The sequence below is a fragment of the Serinus canaria genome, chromosome 13, assembly GCF_022539315.1.
Source record: "Serinus canaria isolate serCan28SL12 chromosome 13, serCan2020, whole genome shotgun sequence".
Lineage (NCBI taxonomy): Eukaryota > Metazoa > Chordata > Aves > Passeriformes > Fringillidae > Serinus > Serinus canaria.
In genome coordinates this window covers 10,499,756-10,525,569 of record NC_066327.1, presented here as the reverse complement: position 1 = coordinate 10,525,569, position 25,814 = coordinate 10,499,756, and the positions used below count along the sequence as shown (strand labels likewise).

Sequence of the window (25,814 nt, the reverse complement as noted above, 5' to 3'; positions counted from 1 at the left end):
TAAACAATTTTTTTTAACTCTGAGGAAAGGGAATTGAGTGGATATGTGCTGCACACCAGCAGCAGCACCTGAACTCCTGGACTGAGGGACAAAAAAGGCAGGCATTTACCTTCTCTTCCACTGCTGGTATTCCTGAGTGCATTAGGGGTTTTCTGAGATATTTTGTTCCTGAAGCATCAGGGATTTACTCCTGGCCAAGGGATAGGTGCTGATGGGGTGGAGGTGGAGCCCAGACAGCTTTGTTAATTTGTTTCATTTTCCCAGCAGCCAGGCTGTAGGAGCAGTCACCAGACAGCTTTGATTATTTTCTTGGGTTTTTTTTAAATATCACCTAAGGGCTTTAAGGAGCACAGTGGAATACAGCATTCTAGCAAGGGCAGCTGGAGAGGTCAGCCAGTGGGTCTGGTTTTATATGCAGGCATTCATATAAACACTGTGCACGATGTGTCTCTGGTCCATACAAAAATCTGGGAGGTAACACTGGGCTCACACATGCCCTTATCTCTTCTCCCTGCTTCATGCAAAACTTTTGAAGAGCAGCAATTTCCTTCATGTTGTGACACATCTGCAAATGCACTTGAGCATCCCTCTGATGAAGCAGAAAGCTGCCAGGGAATCAATGCAGAGCCAGCAAGAAAACAAACACTATAAAAGAAAAAAAAAAATAAGAAAAGAAGAAAATTATTATTGATGATAAAAATTTCCAAACCTTAGTAATAACTTTTTAAAATTTCTGTAATTGTGGAGGAAAATGGAGAAGAGTGGAGCTGCCACCCACTGCACACAGGCACACAGTGGGGCTCCAAGGGTCACCCCAGTGCAATCCAAGGAATGCAGTGCAGAGCCTGCACTGCCCCACTGCAGATACACAGGGAGCAGGCATCCTGCTGTGTGTTGCTTTTGGCTGAGCTGACTGATGTTTGTTTCTCCAGATAACTTGAATATATATTTCTATATCTGTTTGAGAACCTGACCACACATAAACTGGGCCCTTGTTCCTTCCCTACAGCTGATAAATGTGAATAAAACTTTGTTTGTGTAGCATGCTGGTGTCCCTCCCCAGGGACCCTGCCTGGTTAGGGCTTCACAGCCTCCAGACAAAGGCTGTTGAAGAGCCAGAAGGCTCAGCTCTGCCAAGGGAAGTGGTTTTCTTTGGCCTTTGTTGAAATAGTCATGTCGAAAAAGCTTTTCAGATTATATTGAAACTTTCAATGTATATCTCTATGAAACAAGCAGAGAAACTGTTAAGAGATACTCCTGTCCCTTTTAATCACACCCTCTTGTTGATCTAAACCAAGACTGAATTTTGCTTTTTTCTTCTGCCATGATGGATTCAGATGAAATAAATTAATCCTCCAGCTCTGTTTCTCTAAACTAAGAATTCATCATCATGAAAACACATTGGGACAACTGCTCTCTTCCACAGATATGTACCATACCATAAAAGATTAATTTTCAAACCATTTCTGGCAAAAAAAAAAAAAAAAAATTACCTATTTAGACCATTTGGACATGGGAGAAGCTTGGCTGCACATGCTTCAGAAAACACTTGTTAACCCAATGGGGTGAACCCTATTGCCCCCAGAACCTGCCCAGGGCAGGCAGTGGGTCCTGCTGGGGCCTTGCCTCTGGGCTGATGGTTTATTTTGCTGTAGAGAAACATAAAGGCAACAAGTTTCCCCCTGGGTAGCCCTGGAGGGCAGAGGGGGCTGAACTAAACCCCAGCCTCCCTTTGGGCTTCCATCTCTGGTGGCAGCTCCAGCTCCCTATGGTGGCACAAAGGTCCCCCTGTCATCCCCTCCCTGAGTTCAGACACAAAGATCAAGTACCTGGGGAGTGCTTCTGCCACCTTCAGCCCAGCTGAGCAAACCAGGGAGTAACTGAGTCAAATGGCTCCATCCAACCCATTTTGTTTACTCTCTCCATCATCTGGCCCTGTGGGAATCACTGCTGCAGCAGAGGAGCAGTCCTGGGGCTGGGCACAGCCACTGCAAAAAAGGCTGCTTTTAAAAACCAATTTATCCCACTGTTGCTACCACGAGGCCAGAAAATTCACAGCAGCAGCTTCCCTGGGGGATGTCACTTTGATTGTTTGGTCTGGTCCAGCAGGTCCTGAGCTCCATCCCACCCTGCCAGGACAGACACAAGGGCCCCTGCACATGATCATCAGCAGTTTCTTTTCCAGCTGGAAAGCAAGCACAGCCTTGAAGAGTCATGTGCACCCACCCATGGAAGCGCTCTATAGAAAGAAAAACAAATTTTAATACAATTTTATGTGGGATTTTCAGCCTTCTCTCACTGTGGGGTGGAAGAAAGGTTTTGCAGCACTTGCTGTCATGATTGGCCCTGACAGCCAGCCTGCTCATCTCAGATGCAGTTCCTTTTGCTTGCCAAAGGCAAAATCAGGTTTAATGTCATGTTAGCTTATTTTCCCAATGTGATATGTCCCAGTGAGGACACAGTTCAACTGCTGGAGTGAGCGTTTGTGAAATCACACGGATTTTTGCCAAGGACCTGGGAGGTTTTGCTTCCCCTCTTGCTGCCAGCTGGTGCTGTGTGAGCAGGATGGGGTAGGGATGCACAACCCTCACAGGGCTTTGTGTTTATTGTTTTAAAGATTGAGCCATGCTGGGGTGTTCCTGAAGGATGGAGGAACAGGATCCAGGATTTGGGAGCTTAGTTGGAATATTGGTTCAAAGGCTTTGCACGACTAGATGGTGGGAGATGATGTTCCTGTCCCTTGGAATATCATTCTCCTTTCTTTCCCTGGCTTGATGATTGATCCAAAACCTCAAAATCTCTCAAAATAAACCTAGAGACAATTTACATTAAATATTCAGCTTGGCAAGTCTCTGAGTAAGGCTCTGCTCTCCTCACATGAAGCAAGAGCTGCCCCAGGACACGAACACCCAAAGCTGATGGCTGGGGTGCTGGGCTGTTTGCATCAGTAGTGCACAGCTACAGCCCAGGGGGATAAACATGGGCTGGTTTGGCACAAAATTCCCTTTACAGGTGGGCCAGAGAGGGCATTTTTTTTATGAAGTGTTCTTTCATTGGAAAATCCTCACTTGGCATTATTTCTGTTTCTGGCAGAAAAAGCTTTGTTTATAAAATGTTTTCATCTCAAAAGCAGGTTTTGGGGAAATGCATTGAAATTTTGCTATGGGATAGAAGTCTTCTGCCCACCACCCACAATGTTTTCTTTTTCTTTACATTACACTGCAGGTATTGCCTTAATTTGAACTTCTAACAAAGATTTAATTCAAAGGGGTTTTTGTTAGTTTGGGAGGGCTTTTATATTACAGGTATTCTGTTTGTGCAAATATCCTGATTTGGAACAAGAAGGAATCTAAAGCTTTTTTAAAAGGAAAACACAATGTGATTTCTATGGAGGGAAGGTTTATTTCTCTCCCAGCCCTATATATACTTGAAATCCCATATTATGCATATCAAGATTTATGCTTTCAAACCCATTAGCCTTGTGGTTGAATGGAAAATTGTAAATACACAGTTGTTGTTATTCAGTAAGTACACATGGGGCTGCATGTGGGTAAATCACACAGAGAACTGTATCTATTTGGGGATTTCTATTGCTCCCCCTGTTTCTCACTGTGAACTGCCTGTGACAATCTCATACCCAAGGAATTCTTCTGCTGAACTTCAGGAAAAATCTAATCTGGCTCTCAGTAATGAGCTTCTGCTAGGAGAGCATATTCCCTGTGTGCCCCAACAATGAGGCATAGGTAGGAGTTAGAGGTCAGCACACAGTGACAAATAAAGTTTTTCCCAGATTCTGTGGCTTCTTATGGCTGTAGCAGTTGTTACCTGTTGTTTCCCCTGGCTCTGTTATTCCCCTTACAGCACCCCAAATTAATAGCTCTATATTTATGTATATACATAGTGCTTGTGTTTAAATACACATAGCCATGAATTAATACAGTTTTTTTTACTATATTTTTTTCACATCTTCAGGTGGCCATAGATGCATGTTTGCTACCTTGGGGATGGGCTATTTGCCCTTTAGTGTTGCAGCAAAATCCCCTCTGACTCTTCCTGAGCTGTTGGAAATGTCTGGCTGGTTTTGTTTCCCCTGCCTGGCTCTTTCCTCTCATGGCAGGAGAGCTTGCATGATAAATGACTTGCAGATTGAACAGAAATATCATCTTATCCCAAAATTTCCAAGCTGAAAAAATACTTGGAAATAAATTACTGTGACCTGTCATTTCCCATATGTTTGTGTTCTGCTGGGGATGATGCTGCTGTGACCCACTCGGGCTTTGGATAGACAAAATAACATTCATGTTGGTCAATCAGGAAATCTGGGTCATTAATTTTTAATGAGTTTTGATATTCACCTCCTGCTAGCACAGCTGTGCATGTTCTTAAAGAATCTTTTTGTGCTTCCAAACATCTCCATGCCCTTGCATGCTTGAGCACAGGGTGTTCACTCCTGGTTACAGCAGCATCCTCCCTGTTCAGGTAAATCAATCATAGGCCAAAATCTCTGCATTTGCAGGTTATTTTTGTCTTTCACCTCTTCCTTCTGAAATCAGCCCCCAAGTTAATTTGTCACGTAGTTTTCAGTACACAAAGGCTGTTTCCAACTTTTATTTGTTGTTGGAAGAATTTCCAAGTTCTTTCATTCTTCCTTGCAGCCTCTCAAACTGATTATTGCCAGTCAAAATTATTAGCAGTAAATTCTGGCAAATTTCTTTGAAAAGAGCATAAATCTTGTGCAATGTGCCCACAATGATGAGATGGCTGGATGAGGGGCAGCCCCTGGGTACAGAATCAACTTCTTTATTTATTGTTGAATTGCAAAAATATTTGACTTTTTTCCATAGGAAACAAGTGTCTTGTGGCTGGGCTGTTGAAAAACACAAACCAGAAAGTTCTGTTGTACTTAGGAGGAGAGATCAATTCAATAGGTTTAACTTTATGCCTTAATGAAGATTTATTTAGCCTCAATTGGCCAACAGCACAGTGAAAGATTGGTGTAACTCCACTGATGGGGCTGGAGAGCATCCAGAGGTGCATTTACAGACCCTCCCCTTTGACTGATTCCTGAATTTGGGAGGAGGAAGCACTTTATAAGAGCACTTGGCTGCACATGTTGGGGAGAAAAAAACGGTAGCTGAGAAAAAGGAAAGTAGGCAACAAATTCCAAAGAGATTATAATTGGTACATGATTGAAATCCCATATTAAAATAATTTCCTGCCCACTTCTTTGAGTCTTAAGTCTTGACTTTTCCACAAAAGGGCTCTTGTGGGTAGCCTGGTGTAAGTGAGTTAATAAATCAGGTTTATGATTCTCAGTTAATAAATTGGCATAGAGCCACTGGCTTCTGTATTCAGAAGAAATTAAACCAAGGAGAGCAAGTTAAGCCCCTGTGTTCCTGGCCTAGAGGCTGTCCCTGCCCCAGGCATGGCTGTGTGGCACTGACCCCCTCCAGGTGACAGACACAGGTCAGTGGGATGGCTCTTGGTGCACTGCCAGCCATTACTTGCTGCCACCCCTCATTCTTAGGCTTGCTTGGTTTTTATTTAATTCAACTTGGAGATGTTTTTGATTTTAAAATTAATTTTAAAATCCTTGAAAAGGCATTGACTTGAAATATGCTTCTTGAATAATATTGTTGAATAACATAGATGAACAAAGCTTTTTTTAATTTTTTTTTTGCCTCCATTTTAAGCTTTCCCACTTTTTTTTTCTTTTCTAATTGTGCTTCTAGTTTCTGGTTTTGATCAGGCAAGAATCAGAGCATGAAGAAATCCCAAACAGAGCTATAGGCTGCCTCATGAACAGGAGTGCAACATGGATTGCATTGGATCAGGGCTCAGTGCTCACCTCAGTGCAGCACCAGCTGGGGCAAGCAGTGGGAAAAGTGCAGAAATTGGTGTGGCTGTGGTGAACTCCCTGCCCTGCTGGGGGATTCTGGAGAATGTTTCTTTTCCTACTGCTGTTAGAGCCAGCCTCAGACTGTGCCCCTGGCCCCCAAAGCCTGACCTGGGTGTGATGGGAATTTCTCTAGAGCTGAGGCACTGAGCAGGAGCCCAGGGAACAGGAGCAGGGGTACATGGGGGTGGCACAGGGAACAGGAGCAGAGGCACATGGGGGTGACACAGGGCCCTGGGGCTGTGTGACATGTTTGGAGGTCAGGGAGAGGTGGGAGCATCCAACAGAAACATTTGGGGACTGTGGAAGCAGCAGCACTGCCCTTGTCAAGTCCCTACCACACAACTCCTCTGGCTTTTGAGAGCTTCTCTCCTGCTCCTCCTGCATTACCCAAAGGATAAATAAGGTCCATGGTGAAAATATCGATTTTATTAATAAAAATGTTCACATTTTTATGGCCACGTCTGTCTCCTTTCTGCTGGCCACAGGTGGTGCCCAAGGCCCTGATGCCCTGCAGATGGGTCCTGCCCTGTGTTGTGCCCAGGGTCTTGTGGGGGGAGAGGAAAAAGTCACACTGTGAAAAAGATGGGAAAAAGTGGTTTTGCACCCCTGTCAGTACTGCTGTGCCAGCAGCACAGGTGAGATGGGGCTGAGTGTGTCTGCAAAGTCATCATGTGGGAATTGGACTGAAGAGTCCTAAATCATTCTGGTGTTGGTTCCTGCTTTCTGTTGCTTTGTCAGATTGTACTTTTTTGTGTAATTGACTCTTTTTTTCTTTGTTTTTCTTTTGTTTTCCAGGACCTGCAGTAAGTATCGTGGATTTTACTGTTGGATCAACAAAGTTAAGGCTTCCCCTTCCCCTGCCTTTCAGTGTCCTTGCAAAAGCACAGCATTTTTTAGTAGAGGTGTGTCTGGAAACAAAATCATTACCAGATGCTGCTGGATTTTTTTTTTTCGTGATTGTAGACAAATTGTGGGGGGAATTTTAAAATGTTTAACTTGCTGCCCCAAGGGACTTCTACTAATTTTAAACTCAGAAAATATTCAGTAAAAAGGAGTTTTCCCTTTAAAGAGTTCTTTAGTCTGCCTCTATTTAACAAAAAGAGTGCTGTACTAATATTTAACATGTTACTGGGTTTATTGGTTCTAAAGCTCTGTCTTGCTTTTCTTATCTATTGTGTTTCCAGCATTTAATATGGGTTTGGTTGCCTCACAAGGGGGGCTAGAGGGAAAACCATAGCTTGCTTGCTTCTTTCTTTGAAGTCATGGGTAGAATAATGAGCATTCCTACCAATGCAACCAGAAAATTTATGGGGAAATAGTTGTTTGAAGGGGTAATAGTTGAAAATGTGTCAACTCCTCCTTTCAAATGTTCAGACGTGCCTTTGGCTGTGCCACCACATCCAAATCTGTTGTTCTCCTGCTGGTTTTGGAGTGAGAATTTATGTTTTATTTGTGCCCTCCAAGTTGCTGAGGGTTGTTTTAAAAAATAAATTATGAGTATTAGGTACTTCTGGTTTTCTACCTTTCTTCCCCCAAAGGAGGAGGAGGAAGAGCTGTTTGCAGCTGTAGGTTCAGGCTCTTTGCAGCTGTATTTCCTTGTCTGCCATTGCACTAGCAGAGGCATTTCTTCACGTTGTTCTCTTCCTATAGAGCCTCACTGGGTTGAAAGGGCTTATTTTAGGGAAAATAAATTTGGCAACTATTCCTGGGCTAATAAATTCCCAGTTTTGTTTTGGTGACAAGAAGTGGGGGATGTCCCATCACCATGGCTCTGGTTCTCCTGGGACTGGCAGCACTGCCTGTGGGTTTAGTGAAGAGTTTTCAGCCCTTTGAATTTTTGCTTCTATTTCAAGTTCATTTTTTAACCTAAATACATAAGAGGCGGTTGAGAAAAACGAATATTTGGGATTACAAATAAAGAGGATAGTGGGATTCTGCCTGTTTAAAACTCCCCAAATACACCTGTAAGGAACACTCTGAAGTACTGAAGTACTATGGCTAGTTAGAAATGGGTTTGTGTGGCTGTTGGGTCGTGCTCAGAGGCTCCTCTGAGCCCACACAGGAGCCAGGGGTGGTGCTGCCTCACGTGTGCTGTCTGCTCACGTTTATTATGGCCATCCAACACAGGCAACATATGGTGCACTATTAATTTTTCTTTGTCTCTAGTTGGTTTCATTTCCTGGTTCCCACGGCACTATTGAATTGCAAACGGAGCACAGGGGAGATTTAACACAAACAAGACCTTTTTTTTCCTTTCCTCTCCCCTTGCCCTTCTTTGAAAGACAGCTCCTGGTTTAGTAAATTTTTGGGTTGGGTGGGGTTTGTTGGTTGGTTTTGGTTTTTTTTAATCCTGCTTTTTAGCATAAATGGCCTTTGCCAGAGACTTCTTTAAGCATAATATAAAATAAGTCCTAGAACCCACAGAACCACAATATTATTTTATTTTAACAGTACTGCATTTATTAGTTTCTTCTGTTTCTTGATTTAGGCCAGAAGGAATTGATTACTTCTTACATGTATAGCATTACACTGCTCTAACTGTATCCCTAATTCTGTTGTTCCCTAGTAGCAGTTGTTCTGGTACTTTATTCTTTTGGCTGTCATAAGTTAGTTATGCATATAAAATTATTAGAATTTGTGGTACAGGATTTGTGGCTGTTGGATGATTGATTGTCCTGTCTGTGAGTAAGGGGTATTCTGCTCAGATATGCTATAAAACCTCTGTTTTGGAGAGTATTAAAATCACATGCTGGGTAGGGAATTTCTACAATTGAAATATAGACTTACCACAGACTGTAATTAAGCATTTACAGTCACAGATATTAGCAGACACATTATGTGTTAGTGTGCTGCCTGGGGAACTCACCAGCAAGCCAGGGCAGGGCATTCCAAGTGTTCCCTCTTTATCTGTGTGTGCTCCCCTGCCATACCTCTCCATAAACCTCCCTGTACCCTTTATCCCAAGCTGTAATTGGTTAAACAGGCAGTCAGTGTTGATTCTGGATGAACCAGGAGTGCTGCAGGAGGCATTACAGCTGCAAGGGTGCTGCAGGAGGCATTACAGCTGCAAGGGTGTTGCAGGAGGCATTACAGCTGCAGGGGTGCTTAGGGGAAGGGAGAGCACCCGGGAGCGGTGTGAAGGGGCTGCTGGGGCTGTCCCATGCCATGAGCAAAGCCTGACTCCAACTCTGTACCCACAGCACACTGACACCACCTGAGTTTGTGCAGCAGGTGACATTGCTGCAGCAGACACTCACCTGTTTGTGTGCCAGTGGATTCTCACCAGCCCTTCCCAGGATGTGCCCTGGGTCTGGCTTGCAGCAGGCTCTGCTGTAGCTCAGGGCATGGTCAGCAGCCCCTCGGGCTGTAAACACCTCTGAGAACCCCTGAGGAGAGCAAGGAAGGTGAAAGACCCTGTCTGGGCTGTGTTTTGATCTGCTGATCCTGCAGCTGCTCTAGGAACTGCAGTAGAGTCATTCCCCACAGCATCAGCTGTGCTTTCTGCTTCGCTGCAAATAAAGCAAAGCTTAGATGTGAGCTGGGAGAGAGCATCCTGCAAGGAAGTTAATGGATTTAGAGGGGTAAACCTTCACAGAATCAAGTGCTGGAACAAGAGTTTGAAGCTCAGTGATTGATGCTGCAGTGATCCTGGCTGCTGCCTCAGCCTCTACGACCTCTCCCCATCCACTGAGATGTTTTCCATCCCAGGGCATCTTTATGGCCAGGACCCAGTGTGTGCCATGCATGTCTGTGGCTCCAGGGCCAGAGGGGCTGGGCACAGGCAGCAGGGATGGGTGCAAGTTGGCAAAACCCTGGTAAGTAGCCAAAGGGGGGCAGGGGATCACAACCCAGGGAAAATACACTGTAGGTGTCACCCCTCTGACAGGAAAGTTCCCCCAAGAGGTTTGTCTATTTTAGTGCCAGGGCTGGCTGGAGAGGCCATGGCCCCCTGTCCTGCCTGCTGCTATGTGATGTCAAGCTGCTCCAGGTGCACTGACTGACTCATGTCCCTTGTTCCCCCCCACAGGGGCAGTCAGGACGCGATGGTTACCCGGTAACTCCACTGCTCCTTTGATTTTATTCTTTTCTAATCTGTGCTCTGTGGTCCTCTCCAGCATTTTCTGTGACACTTGATTTTCCCTGCCTGTTTTAAGTTGCTTTTTTTCACTTTTTCCCTCCTCTCTTTCTTCATTAGCTTTTGAGGGATTCAGCCCTAAAACTTAAAAGCCTGAGCAATAATCTCCCTTAATGGTTATAGGGATGAAATACTTGAGCCCTTTCATGGTTGTATTCATGCTCTTGTTTAAGAGTTCACTGGACTGCAAAGTGAGTGAAGGCTTTGGGGTTTGTCCCCCTTGGAACTCTAAGAGCAAATACTGGTGAAAGAGCCTCAGGTGTTGAGGTAGATACTCATTTGCCCATATCCAAAAATTTGTCTGTGGGTGCAGAGCTGTCCTGCTGGTTGTGCAGGGGGAGGGAGTCCTTGTTCTGGCCAGACCCTAAACCTCAGCCTCCTGGCTGGCTCCCCTGTCCCTCATCAATGCCCTTGGATGGCCGGCCACAGTGCTCCTGCTCCAGCTCAGCAGCTCATCACGGAGCCACTCCCAGGCATGCACCTGGTGTATGGGATTGCTAAAAGGCACTGTAAATTCTCCATGGCATGGACAGAGAGCTTCCAGATCTGCTCCTGCTTTTTGAATTGATGCAATGAGCTCTGCACTGCCTGTTGCTCTGGAAGGGGTGTATTGGCTTTCCTCAGCCTTCTCCTTCCTGTGGTTGATGCCCTTTTTTTCCTTTTTTTTCTTCCTTTTTTTTTTCCTTTTTTTTTCCTGAATGAGTATGTTAGGAAAACTCCCTGCTTGCCTTTGCAGCCACATGCCCTGGCCTGGTTCCCCTTGAGTGCCCAAAAACCACAGAAACATCTATTGAGTTTTATGTGTGCCAGGGAGCTCAAGAGAGGAGGAGTGGAATTCCCTTCCACCCCTGGACCCCTGTGATCTCCCTGGTGAGGGCAGCAGCATTTCCCCAGAAGTGGAGAGGTGGGAGATGGGGTTAATTTTGCAGAACCAGCCTGTGTTGCCCTTGCGTCCCTGCCATGAAAGCACTCGGGACTCCACCAAAGGATGAGGACAGATGAGGTTTGCTGGGAGGGGGGCTGTGGCCAGCAGGGCTCTGTGTCCAGGGAAGGGCTTTGTCTCCCTCAGGTGGCACCTGCCCGCAGCAGCCCGGAGATGCTGGAGCCAGGAGGTTGTACAGATGCCTCAGGGATCTGCTGGAAATTAAGAGTTTAATTTATTAGAAGTTAAGATCTGAAATTTCACTCTAATGGGCTCTTGATTGTCATTTTTAGAGTGGCTTTTTGCCCTTGAGGGGTGTGGCAAACCCTTCTGGAAACCCTTGGCAGGTTTGTCCCTTCTCCTGTCTCAGTCAGGTGGTTTAGTGGCAAAACTCTGAAAACCAGAAGCTCTGGGAGGAAACAGGGACTGTTCCCTGGGAGAGAGCATCAGCACTGTCCCCTGGGCAGCCTGGCATTTTGCCCTCTTGGAGAGGGATTTTGGTGATGCTCCAGGACTTCTGGATGGTGTCAGGGACTGGGAATGACCTCAACTCTGCTGCCACATCTGCACTGGGAAAATGGCATTCGCATCACCACAAGGGTTTTCCTCCTCTCTCTTACCCGCAGGACCTGCAGTCCTGGTCCAGGCAGGTCTTATCCTGACTTTGAAACCAGCAAACACTGAATTACTACATCCACATGGTTGTAGCTGCACTAATTAATTGTATCTAATAAGGAGGTGAGGATAATTGTATTTCCAAAGCAAGATGCATCCCTGAAGAAGGAGGAAACAAAACATAAAGCAGACTTGGGAGTATTATTCAGCAGAAGCATATGGGCAGGTTTTATTAAATCCAGTTGCATATTCAAATGAATTTATTTATTTAGTTCCCTTCAGGGTGATCAAATAAGTTGTGAGCTGTTTCAGGGGGTGGATGTGGTAAAAATGCAGAGGTAGAAGGTGGGTATTAGGTGCCATGTGGTGACACTTGCATTCCTTGGCCAGCAGTGCTTTGAGCTGCTAGTTTGAACTGAGCTGCAAGCAAAGGAAGCTTTAAAGGGATAAGTGATCCAGAGCTCTGGAAATGGGACTGAGGGAGAAAACAGCTTCTATAAGATGATTTCAATATTTTTATACTGAACATCTTAAGAGGAGAGGTTTGGGCCTTACAATAAAACTCTACAGCAGAAACAGGTTTTTTCTTTATGAAGTTCTGTAAGTTTATTGTTATTTTTGAAATCCCATAGAGGATTTTAGTTTCCTTTTTTAACCCTATGGCATATCCTACTAACATTGCTGTAACAGCTATGAAGAATGTTAGGATTTGTTGTTCTTCTGCTCTTGTTTGATTTGGTTTTGACACCACACTGCTCATGCATCATAGCACACACCTCAGCCTGAATTTCAGTGTAAAGGGCTGTATGGGTCTGTCTTCTTCCCCAGTAACATTTGAACTTGGCCAATTTCATCCAGATTTGCCAGAGGGACAAAGACTTTGTAGAGAATAGTTTAACTATTACTGAGGGCAGGTTATGGGAAAAAGCCTTTCTGATGCCGAGGGTGAGGCAGGAGCCATGCTGCCACAGAGCTGCCTTGAGCTCAGCTTTGCATGGGGGCAGCAGAAAACCAGGAAAAGCAGATGTGTAGCCACCACAATAATGGAAATGTGTTTCTTGCTGGGCAGGACCAGGCCCTGGGAGCAGGATCCCCTAGGATGTGTCCCAGGCTGTCCTTCCCAGGCCAGGAGCATCCCTGCTGCAGAGTGGCTTCCCCTGACCTGGGGTGCTCTCAGCATGTTGGGCCATTTGTTCTGGGGAGCTGGGAGGGGGCAGGGGGCTGGTGCAGTGGGGCTGTGCTGCTTTTGGGAGCAGGGCAGGCAGCTGCATCTGGGCAGGAGGAAAAGGAGAAAATGAGGAGCAGATGGGAGAGCCAAACTGTGAGTAGGCTTAGACCTGACCTTTGAGAGTAGGAGGACCTCTGCATTGCACAGCTGTTTAACTGGATGTTAGGAAACATTTATTCACCAAAAGGGTTGTGAAGCATTGGTCTGGACTGCCCAGGGAAGTGGTGGAGTTACTGTCCCTGGAGGGATTTAAAAGATGTGGCTGTTGATTTAGTGGTGTACTTGGCAGTCCTGGGTTAATGGTTGGACTTGATGATCTTAGAGGTCATTTCCACCTGAATGATTCTGTGGTTCTAAGCAATGGCTGTGCAGTGCTCTTAGCAGTCTTGCACCCATCTCTTTCTCTGCCTCATGGAGGGAGGGTTCTATACTTGCCCTCAGTTGTTCTCCTACATTCCTTCTCTTTCCCAGTGAGATGCTGCCTTTGTGGTTTGCCAGAACCCATTCCCTTCTCTTCTCCACTTACTGGAGAAGCCTTTTGAAGCCAAAGTTTCTGTTTCTTGAGAGTTTCATCTCTCTCTACTACTCATCCCTAAAATCAGTCTCAGCTCCACCACTACGTGACATCCCAAATGCAGGGTTGTCACTTCAAGTGGGAAGAGACCAAAAGAATGAAGTTGATTAATGAGGGGAATTACTTCATGTGCATGTCTTCATTAATAGAAAGCAGAGCAGGGAAGAGGCTTTGCAGAAGAAAAGTATGATATGAAACAGGATTGTCTCCTATTTTATACATTTCCCTTAGAATACTAAGATTTATTTTTAGTTGAGAGGTGTTGCCCATTTTGTTCCTCTGTGTACAATGTTTGCCTTCTGAATTTTGTAAATCATTTGTGTGTTGCCTGGAAGACCTCAGGCATTGTCCTGCCCATCTCTTGCAGCAGTGGGAACCTTTTGAGAAGGCAGGGAGAAAAGGCACCATGCTCTGCCTGCTTAGAATAATTCAGCTTGTTACTGAAAGTAATTCAGCATTGAGTACCCAGCTCTGTCGTCCCCAGAACACGGAGGATTTTGATCTGTTGGAATGAATCTAGAGGAGGCCACCAGGATAAATAGGGGAATGGAAAACCTCTGCTATGAGGAAAGGCTGAGAGAGCTGGGATTTTTTAAGCCTGGAAAAGAGAAGGCTTTGGGACATCCTAATTGCAGCCCTGAAAGTGTCCAAGGGCAGGCTGGATGGAGCTGGAGTGACCTGTGAGAGTGGAAGGTGTCCTGTCCCATGGCAGAGGAGCTGGGCCTAGACAGTCTTTAAGGCTCCTTCCCACCCAAACCATTCCATGATTCTGTGAGTAACAGACAGGTAACTGCACCAATATAATCAATTAATAGACTTAAGTTAAAAAAGAATCACAACACAGACATTGCTCCATGCTGGCTTATCCTTTTGGGGAATAATTGCTCTGGCAGAATTGAAATACTCCTGTGCAGGCCCTTCTCACATATTTATAGTCCAGCTCAGGCTAAGGAGCTATTGGAGCTAAGCAGGTCAGCATCTTCAGAAACTTTTATTTTGGGAGCCTTGGACAGTGAGCTAATATCTTCCTTTGGCTGCAGTGTTGTAAATCTAGATCTATCCTCTGAAGTCAGCTGTAATGTATAAGCCAGAAATCAACTGGTAAGGATGGTAAACTCTGGTTTCAATTAATTTTCAAGACATAAAGTGAAGCCAAATGTGTTTTTCTAGGCTGATGTCTGTGAGTGGGGTTGAAGAAGCATGTATAAAAGGGAAGATGGTTCCCTGACATAAAAACCCAGCATAGTGAAGCATTGGAACAGCAACTTTGGTTACAGCTCTAGACTTTGACCATAAACAGTGGAGTCTGGGGTTTTCTCCCCTCAGCAATTAAGAATTTCAGTTAGTACACAACTTAGGGAAAGTCTGTGCAAGCTTTTCGTGTGTGACCCATAAATATAATATGAATGCAGACAGGATGATGTGTGGGAAATGAGGAACACATGCCTTAGCCTCTTCCTGGTGGCAGCTCCTCTGTGCCATTGTGGTTCCTTTCTTACCAGAAAGCTCCAAGGCATACACTTAACCAGGCATTTTGGAAATGGCAGCACCAGCAAACCACATGTGGCATTAATAACAAACTACTTTTACAAGAGAACTGTAGGAGTAGCTTAAAACTGACCTGCCTGATGTCTTGATGAATTGCCTCTACCTATGCAATTATCTCAAAGTGCTGTTGAGGTGCAGCCTGTGGGAGGGGCTGGAGGAGCCTGGTGTAGCTCTGGGATTGCTCTGCGTGCAAACCAGAGCAGCAGGCAGCATTTTAGCTCTTCAGGAGGGCTGCCATAAATCCCATGTGAGGTATGGGAGACCATGCTATGTGGCCAGACCTCATGGGCTGTGTGGACCCCAAATTTTCCTGGATTTTTGGAGTGGGCAGTTGATTGCAGACCTTGGGTGGCAGCTCGTGCCTGGACACAGTTCCTGTGGTGTCCAAAATGCATTGCATGGGTGTTCTGGCTGGTTGTGCATTGGGTACTTTTAAACACTGTGTGGTGTGATAAAGGCTTCTGTTGATGAAGTATTTAGTTTTCTTAGCTAGGCTAATCAAGGTCATAACTGTAATTTAGGATTCAGTCCTGTGTTTGTTCCCATGTTTTACTCGTAAATATTCAGACTTCAAGGAGTGTCTCCTGTGTGTGAAGTCATTTGCACACATACCTCTCCCAGTAAGAGCCCAAAAGACAGAAGTAACAACATTCATTTTACAAGGCAAACTTTGTAGTTCCAGTCTTTTCCATTTTATTTTAATATCAGTTTTGTGGCCAATTCACATAATTATTTGCCTAGAGGGAAAACCCTCTTTAAACAGGGAAAGCAGATCCAGCATATTTTCCTGCTATATCCATTTGCTGGCTCTCTGATGTGGAAGCAACAATGATTTTGTGAAGACCAGTTCTTCATGGCAACAGTTTATTTTCCTTTTCATTTAAAGGTAATTCTTCCACAGGGATAATAAAAAGTTGTCTTCCATCCCACCCAGTGGAGGAACTGCAGATGCATTTGTTTGTCCTGAGGGATTCCAACGGTTCTGGATAGGAAGAGGAGAGGGCCTGGTGAAAGTGCTGACAGCAATGGCAAGGAGAACTGTGCAGCCCGAATTGCACTGGCAGGGCAGAGGTTTGGTTTCTGGCTTCTCATGCAGCTTTTCCTCTGGTTTCCTGTTCTGAGTGTTGAGTGCAGCTGGTGGATCTGCTTCTCTGTTTCCAGTGTAGTTGGGTCCAGCCCTGTGGAGCAGAGGCTTGGTGTCTAGGCAGAGCAAAACAGAGAAAACCAAGAAGTTTTCTCATTAACCACCAAAGAGAAGTAATCCAAACAGAAGCTGTCAATGACACTGGTCTAGAAATATTATAAAGGCAGTAAGCACTGAAGTGTTTGCTTGTAACACCAGCATTCTTCCAAAATTACTTACCTACTTAAAAATTGCATTCCCAGCTCAGAGGCCATCACCTCTCTCATAGGTGGATATTAAATAAATATATCCAAAGCCCAACTGGACATCAAATGCTTAAAGAATGCAGTTGTGCAGAACACATGGGACTCATTTAAGCCTCAGAAATTTGGGGAAGTTGGGGGGCTCTTTCTTCCATAAGAGTACTTTGCTGTTTTGGAAGAGAACTGGTGCAATGTGATGTACAGATGAGTGAGTTCTTCCCTCTGAAATGGTGATCTGGCATGTCTGCCCAGGAGCCACAGCAGTCTGTGCTGGGAGAAGTGACCAAACTGGCTCTGTTTTGGCATCTCCAAGTGGCCTTCCTCAAAAACCCTAGCAGTGCCCTGAGCAGCTCCAGCCCAGGGTTTGTTTCCCACCCCTTTGGACCAGTCAGTGCTAGATTTGATTCCAGGCTTTTTCTTGAGCATCTTTGAGAAGACATCCAGAACAAAGAGGAAGCTCTGAGCAGAGAGAGAAGGCAGCACATCTTGTGGTTAAAGAAGAGGCAGCTCCTGCAGGGAAAAGGGTCCCTTATCTCATTTGAAACCCTGCAGAATGTGGCTGACATGTCTGGAAGACAGCTGGGAATTGAAGCACTGTGGAGAGCTCAGGCTAACGATGCAAAGGAGAGGCCGAACAGCGGGCAGAGCCCAGTGCTGCCCCAAAAGCTTCCTGAGGATAGAGCTGGGTTTGTTTTTTCTGGTTTTGTCTGTTTGTTTGTTTCTTTCCCAAGGCTTTCAGAAGTGCTGGGAGCACTGGTGCCCCGTGGAAGGGAGAGGGGCTGTCCCTGCAGAGGCCTGCTCTGCGCGGCCCTGGATGCCCGCCGGGCCCAGCCCGGCCTCCGAGGCGGCTGCTCCCTTGCAGAGCCGTCTGGTTTGCATTAAGAGTGAAGTTTTTAGCAAATTACTGCTCCTTTCTGCTCCGTTTCCATCAAAGAATGGGCAGAGGCCTCCCAGCAGTCTGTGGGCAGATTTTCTGGAGCAGAGCACAGATCTGGGGCGGGGGTTTTGTTGCCTTGTTAACGCACGCTTGGCTCTTATCAGGCTGCTCTGCACTGTTTCCTGGCACCTCTGCTGGGGGAGTTATGGCTGGCAGCCTGGGCTGAGGGACACGGCTCCTCTGAGGAAACATTTCAGAGCCTTGGAGGGTTTGGTGATGCTGAGCCCTGCCAGACTGTGTGGGCAATGCCCGGGGTGTGCTCAGGTGGCCTTTTTGGAAAGAAACCAGGGAGAGGGGTGAGGGTTGCTGCAGCCACCTGAGGGTGAGGAGGGCTCAGCTCTTCCTGCTGCCCTGTTGGGACCCAGGACATTCCTCTGGCTGCCCTGGAGGACTCGATACCTTGAGACCCTGGCAAGGGGCTCAGAGACCTTGGTACAGAGTCACAAACACCTGTGCCTTCGATTTTAGCCCATGGAAACAATTATCAACTTTGTGTGAAGATTTACAAGCCCAAGGGTTTGAGTAGAATGGTAGTTAATTTGTCACAGGGTGAAAAAGTAGAATTTTGGGGTTTTAGAATGGGGGTTCAAGAAGCAAGATGGAGGAATCTGGGCATGTCCTGTTCTTCTTCTCCTTCTTCTTGTCCTCCATCTTCTGCTGTGATGGTGATACTTCTGGATTGGTTTAGAGTAGAGACAGACTATCTAACATAGGTGATAGGTATTGGAAAATGATTGTAAATAAGGTACACATAGTTCTTACTATGAAGAGTTAACACCACCCCAAGGGCGTCACTGTGCCACAAGCCAACTTGCTGGACAGATCTCAGCAGGGCAGAGAAAGAATGGAATAGATAAGAGAAAATAAACAACCCTGAAAAGCAAAACTGACAAATCACCATTTCTTCTTCAATTGCAAGGCTGGGAAAAAAAGAGACTTTCTAATACCTGGGGGGTCATCTCAGCCACAGAAACCTGAGACAGCCTCATCCTTTGGGATCTCCCACAGGACTGGGATTGGTGTTACACACATGGAGATTAGATTTTGGGGAACCCCTAAATGCCCTTCCTCATAAAAATAAATGGGGTTTTCTCTCTGAGCAAGGACAGCCTGGCTCCGAGGCCATGCAGGATGCGGCTTGCATGTGTAAATTGTTTCCAAATGGAAACAATTAGTCTTTCAAGGATTAAAAAATAATGGCTCATCAACATTGCTGTTTAGTGCTTGTAAGAAAATTGTAGAAGCTGTTTGGTTTTGGATTTTTTTTTTAAACTATACAAAAAGCTATCATCTAGTAATGGAAAATGGGTTTCCAGTTTGCATGTAGACACGGTTTGCTCCATGAGTGCATGGAAGAACTTTGGCTACATGGGGAATAATACTGAAACAGCTTTTTTCAAGCAAAGAAAAAGAAAATTGTTAGAAAAGGTTTGTCGATAATGATGTCCATTGCTTAAAAAATAATATTTACTTTTAAGTGCAGTGCTGTTCCCATGTGTAGCAATCCCATCCCATTGCAGCAGGGCCCTCCATGCTATATAAAAAGCTAAATATGAAACTGTTGTGATATAAATTATCTTAATGCTTAACCATGGCAGCTCCTGGTAGGAATGTTTCCAATGTTTTGTCATGCTGTGGACTGATATAGTTTTGGGGTCTCACACCAGGGACCCAGAAGGTCAGGGCTGAGGAAGGAGGAACCTCCTGCCCAGGAATCACAGCAGTGAGTGGTATGTGCTTGGGGTAATTCCTTGTATGACCAATTCTATACCCTCCACAAGTTTTTAAATGTAGTGATAAATTTATTTAGCACTATAAATAATAATGATTTAAAAAACCACAATAAAATATAGTGTAAATGCATTTGAAAGGACAAATGATTAGTGCAGCAGGAGTGATATTGTATGGAGTAGAAATTTGTTTGTTTGTAAGGGTTTCTGATCCTTCTGCACTGAGGACTTCAGGGAAGGAGGAGGAGCAGCAGTAACTGGGGATGAGGTGACATCCCAGAACAAGTCTCTTGGACTCAGTTTATTCACAGTTAGTGCCAGTGATTCTCAGCTGCTATTTAGAGGACTCTCAGGTCATTTTTTGTTTCTCAGTCCCTTTTCTTCCCTTTCCCTTCAGCTGGGAAGCTGGGAGCAGCCACAGCGACCTGGCTGTCTTCCTCCACTTTCCTTGTGACAGACCTGGCAGGGTGTGCTTGGTCACAGCTTTTGCCAGAGCTTTCTTCTCACACAAAAATGGGCTGAGGAACCACATGGCCAGCAGACACTGTCCTGCCTGTGAGGATTTACGGCATGGCCTATAGGAAGGGATGGTCCCTGCTCCCTGCCTGTGTTGCAGATGACCCAGGGCCCTTTGCAGGGATGCTACAATATTGTCATGCTCTTTTGTTCATTCCTTGAAATATAAGATCCTACCCTTTTTTGAAACCACAGAGCCAGAGATGGAAAGGCAGCCCTTTGAATTTGTCAAAATTTGACTGCAGGGTTCCTTCCGACCCCTGTGCTAATTTTTAGCAGAGCAGGAAACATTAAAAATAACCATGAGAGAAGATTTCCCAACTCAGAAGGATTGTCCTCTTAATAATCTCTGGCTTTGCTTTCACTATATATTCCCCTCCTTAAAATTCCTGTAACACTTTAAGAGCAAGTCCATCCCTGCCAGCAGCAGTGAGGATGGAGGGGGATGGCAGAGGGCCAGGTAGCCAGGCTGGCACCTGGGCTTGTCTGAGCCAGAGGTGAGTGATGAACGTGGGAAATGCCTGTTATTTATTGGAACAGCTTTTGCAAGCTCCACATCTTCCCTTTTGGGTGAGCTCAAAACTGTTCTCAAGCCTTCAGCTGACCTCAGCAATGGGTGACTCTCATTTTTGAGAGGTGGCATTTTGGTGCTGTATCTCAAGACTTGTGAGCTTGTACTGTGAAACAAAATGAAAAATACATCAGACTTTGTTTTAAAATGCATCTGAATGTGGCCCCTTACTCTGAAGTTGTAATATTGTGTGTCAAAACCAAGGCATGCATCAAGATTATGTGATATTGTAACAAGCTCTGCTCAAGCTTTTACATTTTATCTGACCCCTGTCTGCATTCTCAGCATCAAGTTGTAATTATATATTGTTAAATAATAGATCAGCAATGTGTACCATAAAATATATTAGATTTATAAATAATGTCCTCACCCTGTTGATGGCAAAGGGGGATGCACCATGGGATCACCATGGATCATTATTCCTACAGGAACACCTGTGCCTGTGTCACTCTTTGTGAGGGGTGAAACCAAGGTGTGTAATTGCAATTATCACTCACCTCTGTGAGTGATTGATTGAGCCTCTGTGTCACCAGCTCTGTGTCACCAGCTGTCCCCACTAAAGCCAGCTCCTCCTGCTCCAGCAACCTGAGGGCTCCAGACAGATGTTGCACATGTATTTTCTTTGCAAAACTGACAACGACAATTTTTCTTTTCTAATGGGGAGGGTGTCCCACAGAGCTGGTTTGACCAGGCACTGAACACATCTGGTGTGTGGTCAGAAAATGAGATGTGAGCTGGTTACCAGTTGGAAGGGGCCTCTGGGGTCATCTGGGACCCCAACAGTGCTTCCTTTGAGACATTTTGTCCCACTTAGTTAGCGCAGTGATGGTTTTGGCCAGAACTATGTTTTGGGGTAAATTGGGTGAATTTTCCGTCTACCTTGTTTTAAAGCATTGGGTTTGTCCTAGGTAGAAAGTTCATCCCCTCTGGATAGAGAGAGTAATGAATTATCTGAGCTGTGATCACTGTGTGTGATTTAGAGCAAAGGACTGTGATCAAGACTGAGTGAAGGAACAAGTGAAATTGCTCCCTGGGCAAAAAGCAGAGCCTAAAGCCCCTGTAATGCTTTCCATTGCCAAGGAGTCCAAGAAGAAAACTCTTTTTCATACACTTTTCCTGTTGGTTTAGCAGAAGTATTTTTTGTCCTCTGAAAGTGAAAACTTCTATAGAGATTGGTTTTAAGTGGGGGAATAGAGGGTTACTTGTTGTTTCCCCATTCCTTGTTTATCAAATAAATTAGAGATTGCTTAATCTTTAATTAAAATGACATGGAGGAGGATTCAAATAAAAGACAATAACAATCTCAACACATGGGCACTCCTGAGATTTGCAGGCAGTCAAGTCAGGCAGCCCAGATTCCAGATGTTCTCACTGCTCTACCCATGCAATCTCCTGGCTTCTCATGGGACCCCTGCCTTGCTCACACAGACATTTGGCTGGGCAGGTAGAGCAGAGTCAATTCAATCTCCAGCCCAGACTAACAAGACATTTAAAATTCTGTGTCAGTCTGGTCCATTCAGTGCTGTGGCTGGCTAAGAGCCCCTTTGGAACCCTGATGGATATTGTTTCTCTCAAGCATTAAATGCTTTCCCTCAAACATCTTCTGAATAGGCCATTGTTTTTGCTTCTGGATGTCTCTTTGTGGACTGATACAAGAATAGCTAAAAGCTGAAGAACTGGCATTTTATATGTAAAAAAATAATAATTCTGGGACTTCTACTCTCCTGAGAAGTTGAATGTGCTGTCAGTTCTGTGCTCAGATCCCATGTCTGATTCTCTGAAAGGCAGGGATTTGCATCAAGAGCTTCAGATGAATGACCTCAAACAATCATAGTTTCAGGAAGGAATCTCTATGAACCTGATGCCACTTCCAGCTTTTAGAAACCAAGGAATTGAGGTGAGATAAAGTTTGTAGGAGGTATCAGGGTAATTTGGTTGTGACCTGCAAGCCTTTGCATCAGCACACAACTGCTTTATGGATATTTTTCATGACCACTATGTAGCTGTTGAGTACTGATGGTTCCTTATAAGAAAAAGTGCACATCACATAGGGGATGTAACCTATGCTTGATCACTTCAGAAACCTCATGTGTGCAAAGGCATCCTCATTTATTTTCAAGTGAACTTCTCTTGCACAGGTCCCCCAGCCCTTGTAACCCAGCTACTGATGATCTGCCCAGGTCATCTGGGTTTACCTCTTTTTCCTAACAGAGCTGTGTTCCCCAGAGTTTCATATTCCAGGCCCCAACAGCATAGCCATTGCAGACTGATTTATTCCTTATCAATGGCCATTTATTCCTTATCAATGGCTGTGAGCTGCAAGGATGCTGTTTTTAATGCAGCCATTGGCCTCCTCTTACCCACCTTTGCCTCTTTTGCTCAATTTCCCTATGACAGAAATAAGATAAACTAAAAAAGACTCACCCCAATCAGTTCCCTAAGAAAAACAGTGAACTTTGGTGCTTTAGCAGTGTACCACAGCCCAGACCCCTTTTGCTTTGGTGGATCCTCATGGTTCTCAGGGCTGTCATGTGGGAAATGTTTCATCCCAGCAGGCTGGGAAGAGGATGTGCATATTCCACTGATGACAGGGGCAGCTTTGGCCTTAGAGCATTTGTGCTTTCTTCCTCCACACATCCCTTATCAAAAGCAGTGTTTCCTTTGGCCCAACACATTCAGTGGTTTGGTGATAATTAAGGGCCTAAGTGCCAGAAATGCTGGGGAATTCACCATTTTCAGTATTGGTGCAGCAACCCTAGAAACAGGAGACCTGAGGAAAAGCTGGGATAACTGAGTGCTTTAGGAAAAATAGCTCAGATCCAAGGTTGATATGAATCACTCATGGATCTGCTCAGTTTAAGTAAATCAGGCATGTTTTACTGCTGCTGGTTTTGACTTTCAAAACCTCAGGGAGTCCCAGGCCAAGTGCCAGAGCAGTGTCACCTTACCCCTGTCACTAATCCTGTCGCTTCCTTTCACCCTCCTTCACACTCTGCAAAATGTTTGATGCCTCTTACTGTGCCTCTGTGAAACCTTCCTGCTGGATTGCATGGATGGAGGAGTAGGTAAATCATAGAATCATAGCCAAAGATTAAGTAAGTAGAGTCTCTTCCAGAGCATGCCTGATAATGCTATGTTTGAAACTTTTTTTTTTTAATAATATTCTCTTTTCCTTACTTTTTCAGGGGCCTCTTGGCTTGGATGGCAAACCAGTAAGTAGCACTAAGTGCCAAATATAACATGTCTTTGTTCATGCTGCTCCACAATAAATAGGCACTATCTCAACTATTACTCATTTAGTGCTACAAATATAACTGCTTAGGAGGAACAATTGTACTTGGGAAGATTATTCCATGCAAGTTTGAATTCTGAGCCAGGGCTGGCCAGCAGAGCTGGAGGTGAACTTTTCTTTACCTGTCAGCTCATCTCAGCTGCCTCTTCCCCTCCTGCCCCAGCTTGGGGAGCACAGGCTGCAGATGGGCACCAGGCCAAATTTGGGGAATAAACTCCAGTAGCACATTCAAAGAGCAAAGTCAGTGATCTTGGTTGTGTGCTTCTGGCACTGCAGAGTGATACCATAAAAATAATTGATCCCAAAGCAGGTTCCATTTTCTTCCAAAGGACCTGAGCTGGGAACTGCTTGAGGGTGCCCAGTGTACATGAAATACTTTTTGGAATAGACTGGATTAATTTATGAGCTGTTTTCTTGACTTCATTTTTGCTTGGAAGCCCTTTGGATATTCAGGTGCTTCATTCTTTTCTTACTTCTTTTACAGAAATGCAGACTCTTTTATTTTTATGCTAATTGAACCCTTGCCAGCTCTGATTCCTTCCACCAAATGGTTCCTACAGAAGGTCACAGCTTCATATTTTGTCTCCAAACCCCATTCTCTTCCACAACCTTCACTACAGAGCCCCATATGAAATCTTTTTAAATTCTGGTCCTAAACCAAGTGGGATTTCAAAGTGGGTAAAAGTCATTCAGTCTTTGCAATTGAAAAGCCACTCCAGACATTTATTTCCATCCAGTGAGGGAGTGTGTTGTTATAGCCATACATTGCTGTGGTTGGTTTTTATCCTAACCCTGAGGATAGCAAATGTGAATAAAATCTAGAAATAAAGCACTAGACAAGAAAAGAAGGAAAGACTTGGCTTTCATTAGCAAAACCTCATGCTGGGAGGGCAGTCAGAGCCCAGAGCACAGCCCAGCACCCCCAGGCTGGGGTGCCACTGCAGGGCAGGAGTGACACCGTGAGCGAGAGGCAGGGGAAATCTCAGTGACACAGCAAACTTATGCCACAGCCAGACTCAAAACAGACTGCTGATGATCTCTTCCATGACAGAAAGGGGCCAGCAGCCTTGTTTAGAGAAAAGCAGTGGGAGGGAGGCTGCATGGGAATGCAGATGTTGCTGCCTCTGCTGACCTTCCCCCTCTGGTCCCACTTCAGCACACACTGTGCACTGGTACCAAGATTTGGTACTTTTCTGTGCTGGAAGGCAAATGCAGAGCAGACACATCAAAGTGCTGCTCTGGGGTTCTCTCTGGGGCTGCAGTGCCCCTGCCTGTCCTACAGACAGCTGCTCAGAGGGAAGATGAATGATGCCTTCAGCAACAGGCCAAGGAAAGCAGCCCGTCCTCCTTGTTTATTTCAAACAGAGGTATAATTGTTGTAATGATACACTGAGTGTGTGCTTTTTCTAGAAGTGATTTAATACCTCATGGTATCTTTTGCATCTATTTAGAGTCACATGGTGGTGAGCTGCTGCCACACTGCCTGCCCTGCTCTGGTCCTCTATACTGTGTCCAGGCAGGAGCAGCACTTCATGGGTGCTTTTTGGTAAAGTGTTGCTCATGTCAAGCACTGCACAACTAAAAATAGTAGCACATATTCCTTAAAATAATAGAGAATGTGGCTCAGAATTTGTGAATTGATGAATGTGATTTGCTTGGTTTTAATGTCACCTGCATTGGTGATTCTGCTGTTCCTTAATTTGGACTTTTCTTATGTGTTTCCAGGGACCTCCAGGACCAAAAGGGGAAAAGGTAAAGGCTGCATTAACATGTGGATTTTGGGGAAGCAGTTCCTGTATATCCTCCTGTTTCTGTAATTCTTGGTTGCCCCAATAACCCAGCTGGGTTTTGTTGGAGCTGTTAGAGTGGGTTCTCACACTGCTCTTAGAAAAGCCCCAGGAAGGGAAGGGCAGGAACAATTTGCAAAAAAGGTGGGGTGACAAGTGTGGTCTTAAAGCTCCCCTAAGTTATAGGGTTCTGGTAAGCCACTGAAGGTGATGAGAGTTTAAAACTCTTCATTCTTCCAAGAGATCTGGGCTCCATCGAGTTTGCATGACACCCGTGCAATCAGAGGAGCCAAAGAAGGTCATTACTGAGAGTGAAGTTAATTTTCACATGTGAAGGACATAAGCAGTTGCTAGGAGAGCCTTAGAGTTGGAAACAAACTGCTATTTCTGATTTATTATCTGTTTCACTGCCTGCCAGGGCAGAATCTTTCCCTATTGTGTTGTCTCAAAACCTTCTCCTCCCTCATTTTAAATATATTAAACAATAGGAAGGACTCTTGCCCCTTCCCTTGTGTGCTGTACCCGTGTCCAGCTGACCCTGTGCTCAGTCCTTCAGGGCTGAGATTTGAACTCTGACCCTTTGCTGTTTTTCCTGATTTGCAGGGGGAAGCAGGAGACATTGGCCCAAGGGTAAGTGGTGACACAGCACACTGATTTATTCTAAAATCTGGTTG

At 45.1% G+C, this 25,814-nt stretch overlaps 1 protein-coding gene across 1 annotated transcript in view; it reads left to right on the top strand.

The window, feature by feature from the left end:
• COL23A1 (collagen type XXIII alpha 1 chain) overlaps window positions 1–25,814 on the top strand; it is a 175,598-nt gene that overhangs the window by 126,023 nt on the left and 23,761 nt on the right. The window contains exons 4-8 of the mRNA XM_050979691.1: window positions 1,783–1,790; window positions 9,927–9,953; window positions 23,247–23,273; window positions 25,079–25,105; window positions 25,744–25,770. Of these exons, the coding sequence (XP_050835648.1) occupies window positions 1,783–1,790; window positions 9,927–9,953; window positions 23,247–23,273; window positions 25,079–25,105; window positions 25,744–25,770 (116 nt within the window). The remainder of the gene's footprint in view (window positions 1–1,782; window positions 1,791–9,926; window positions 9,954–23,246; window positions 23,274–25,078; window positions 25,106–25,743; window positions 25,771–25,814) is intronic.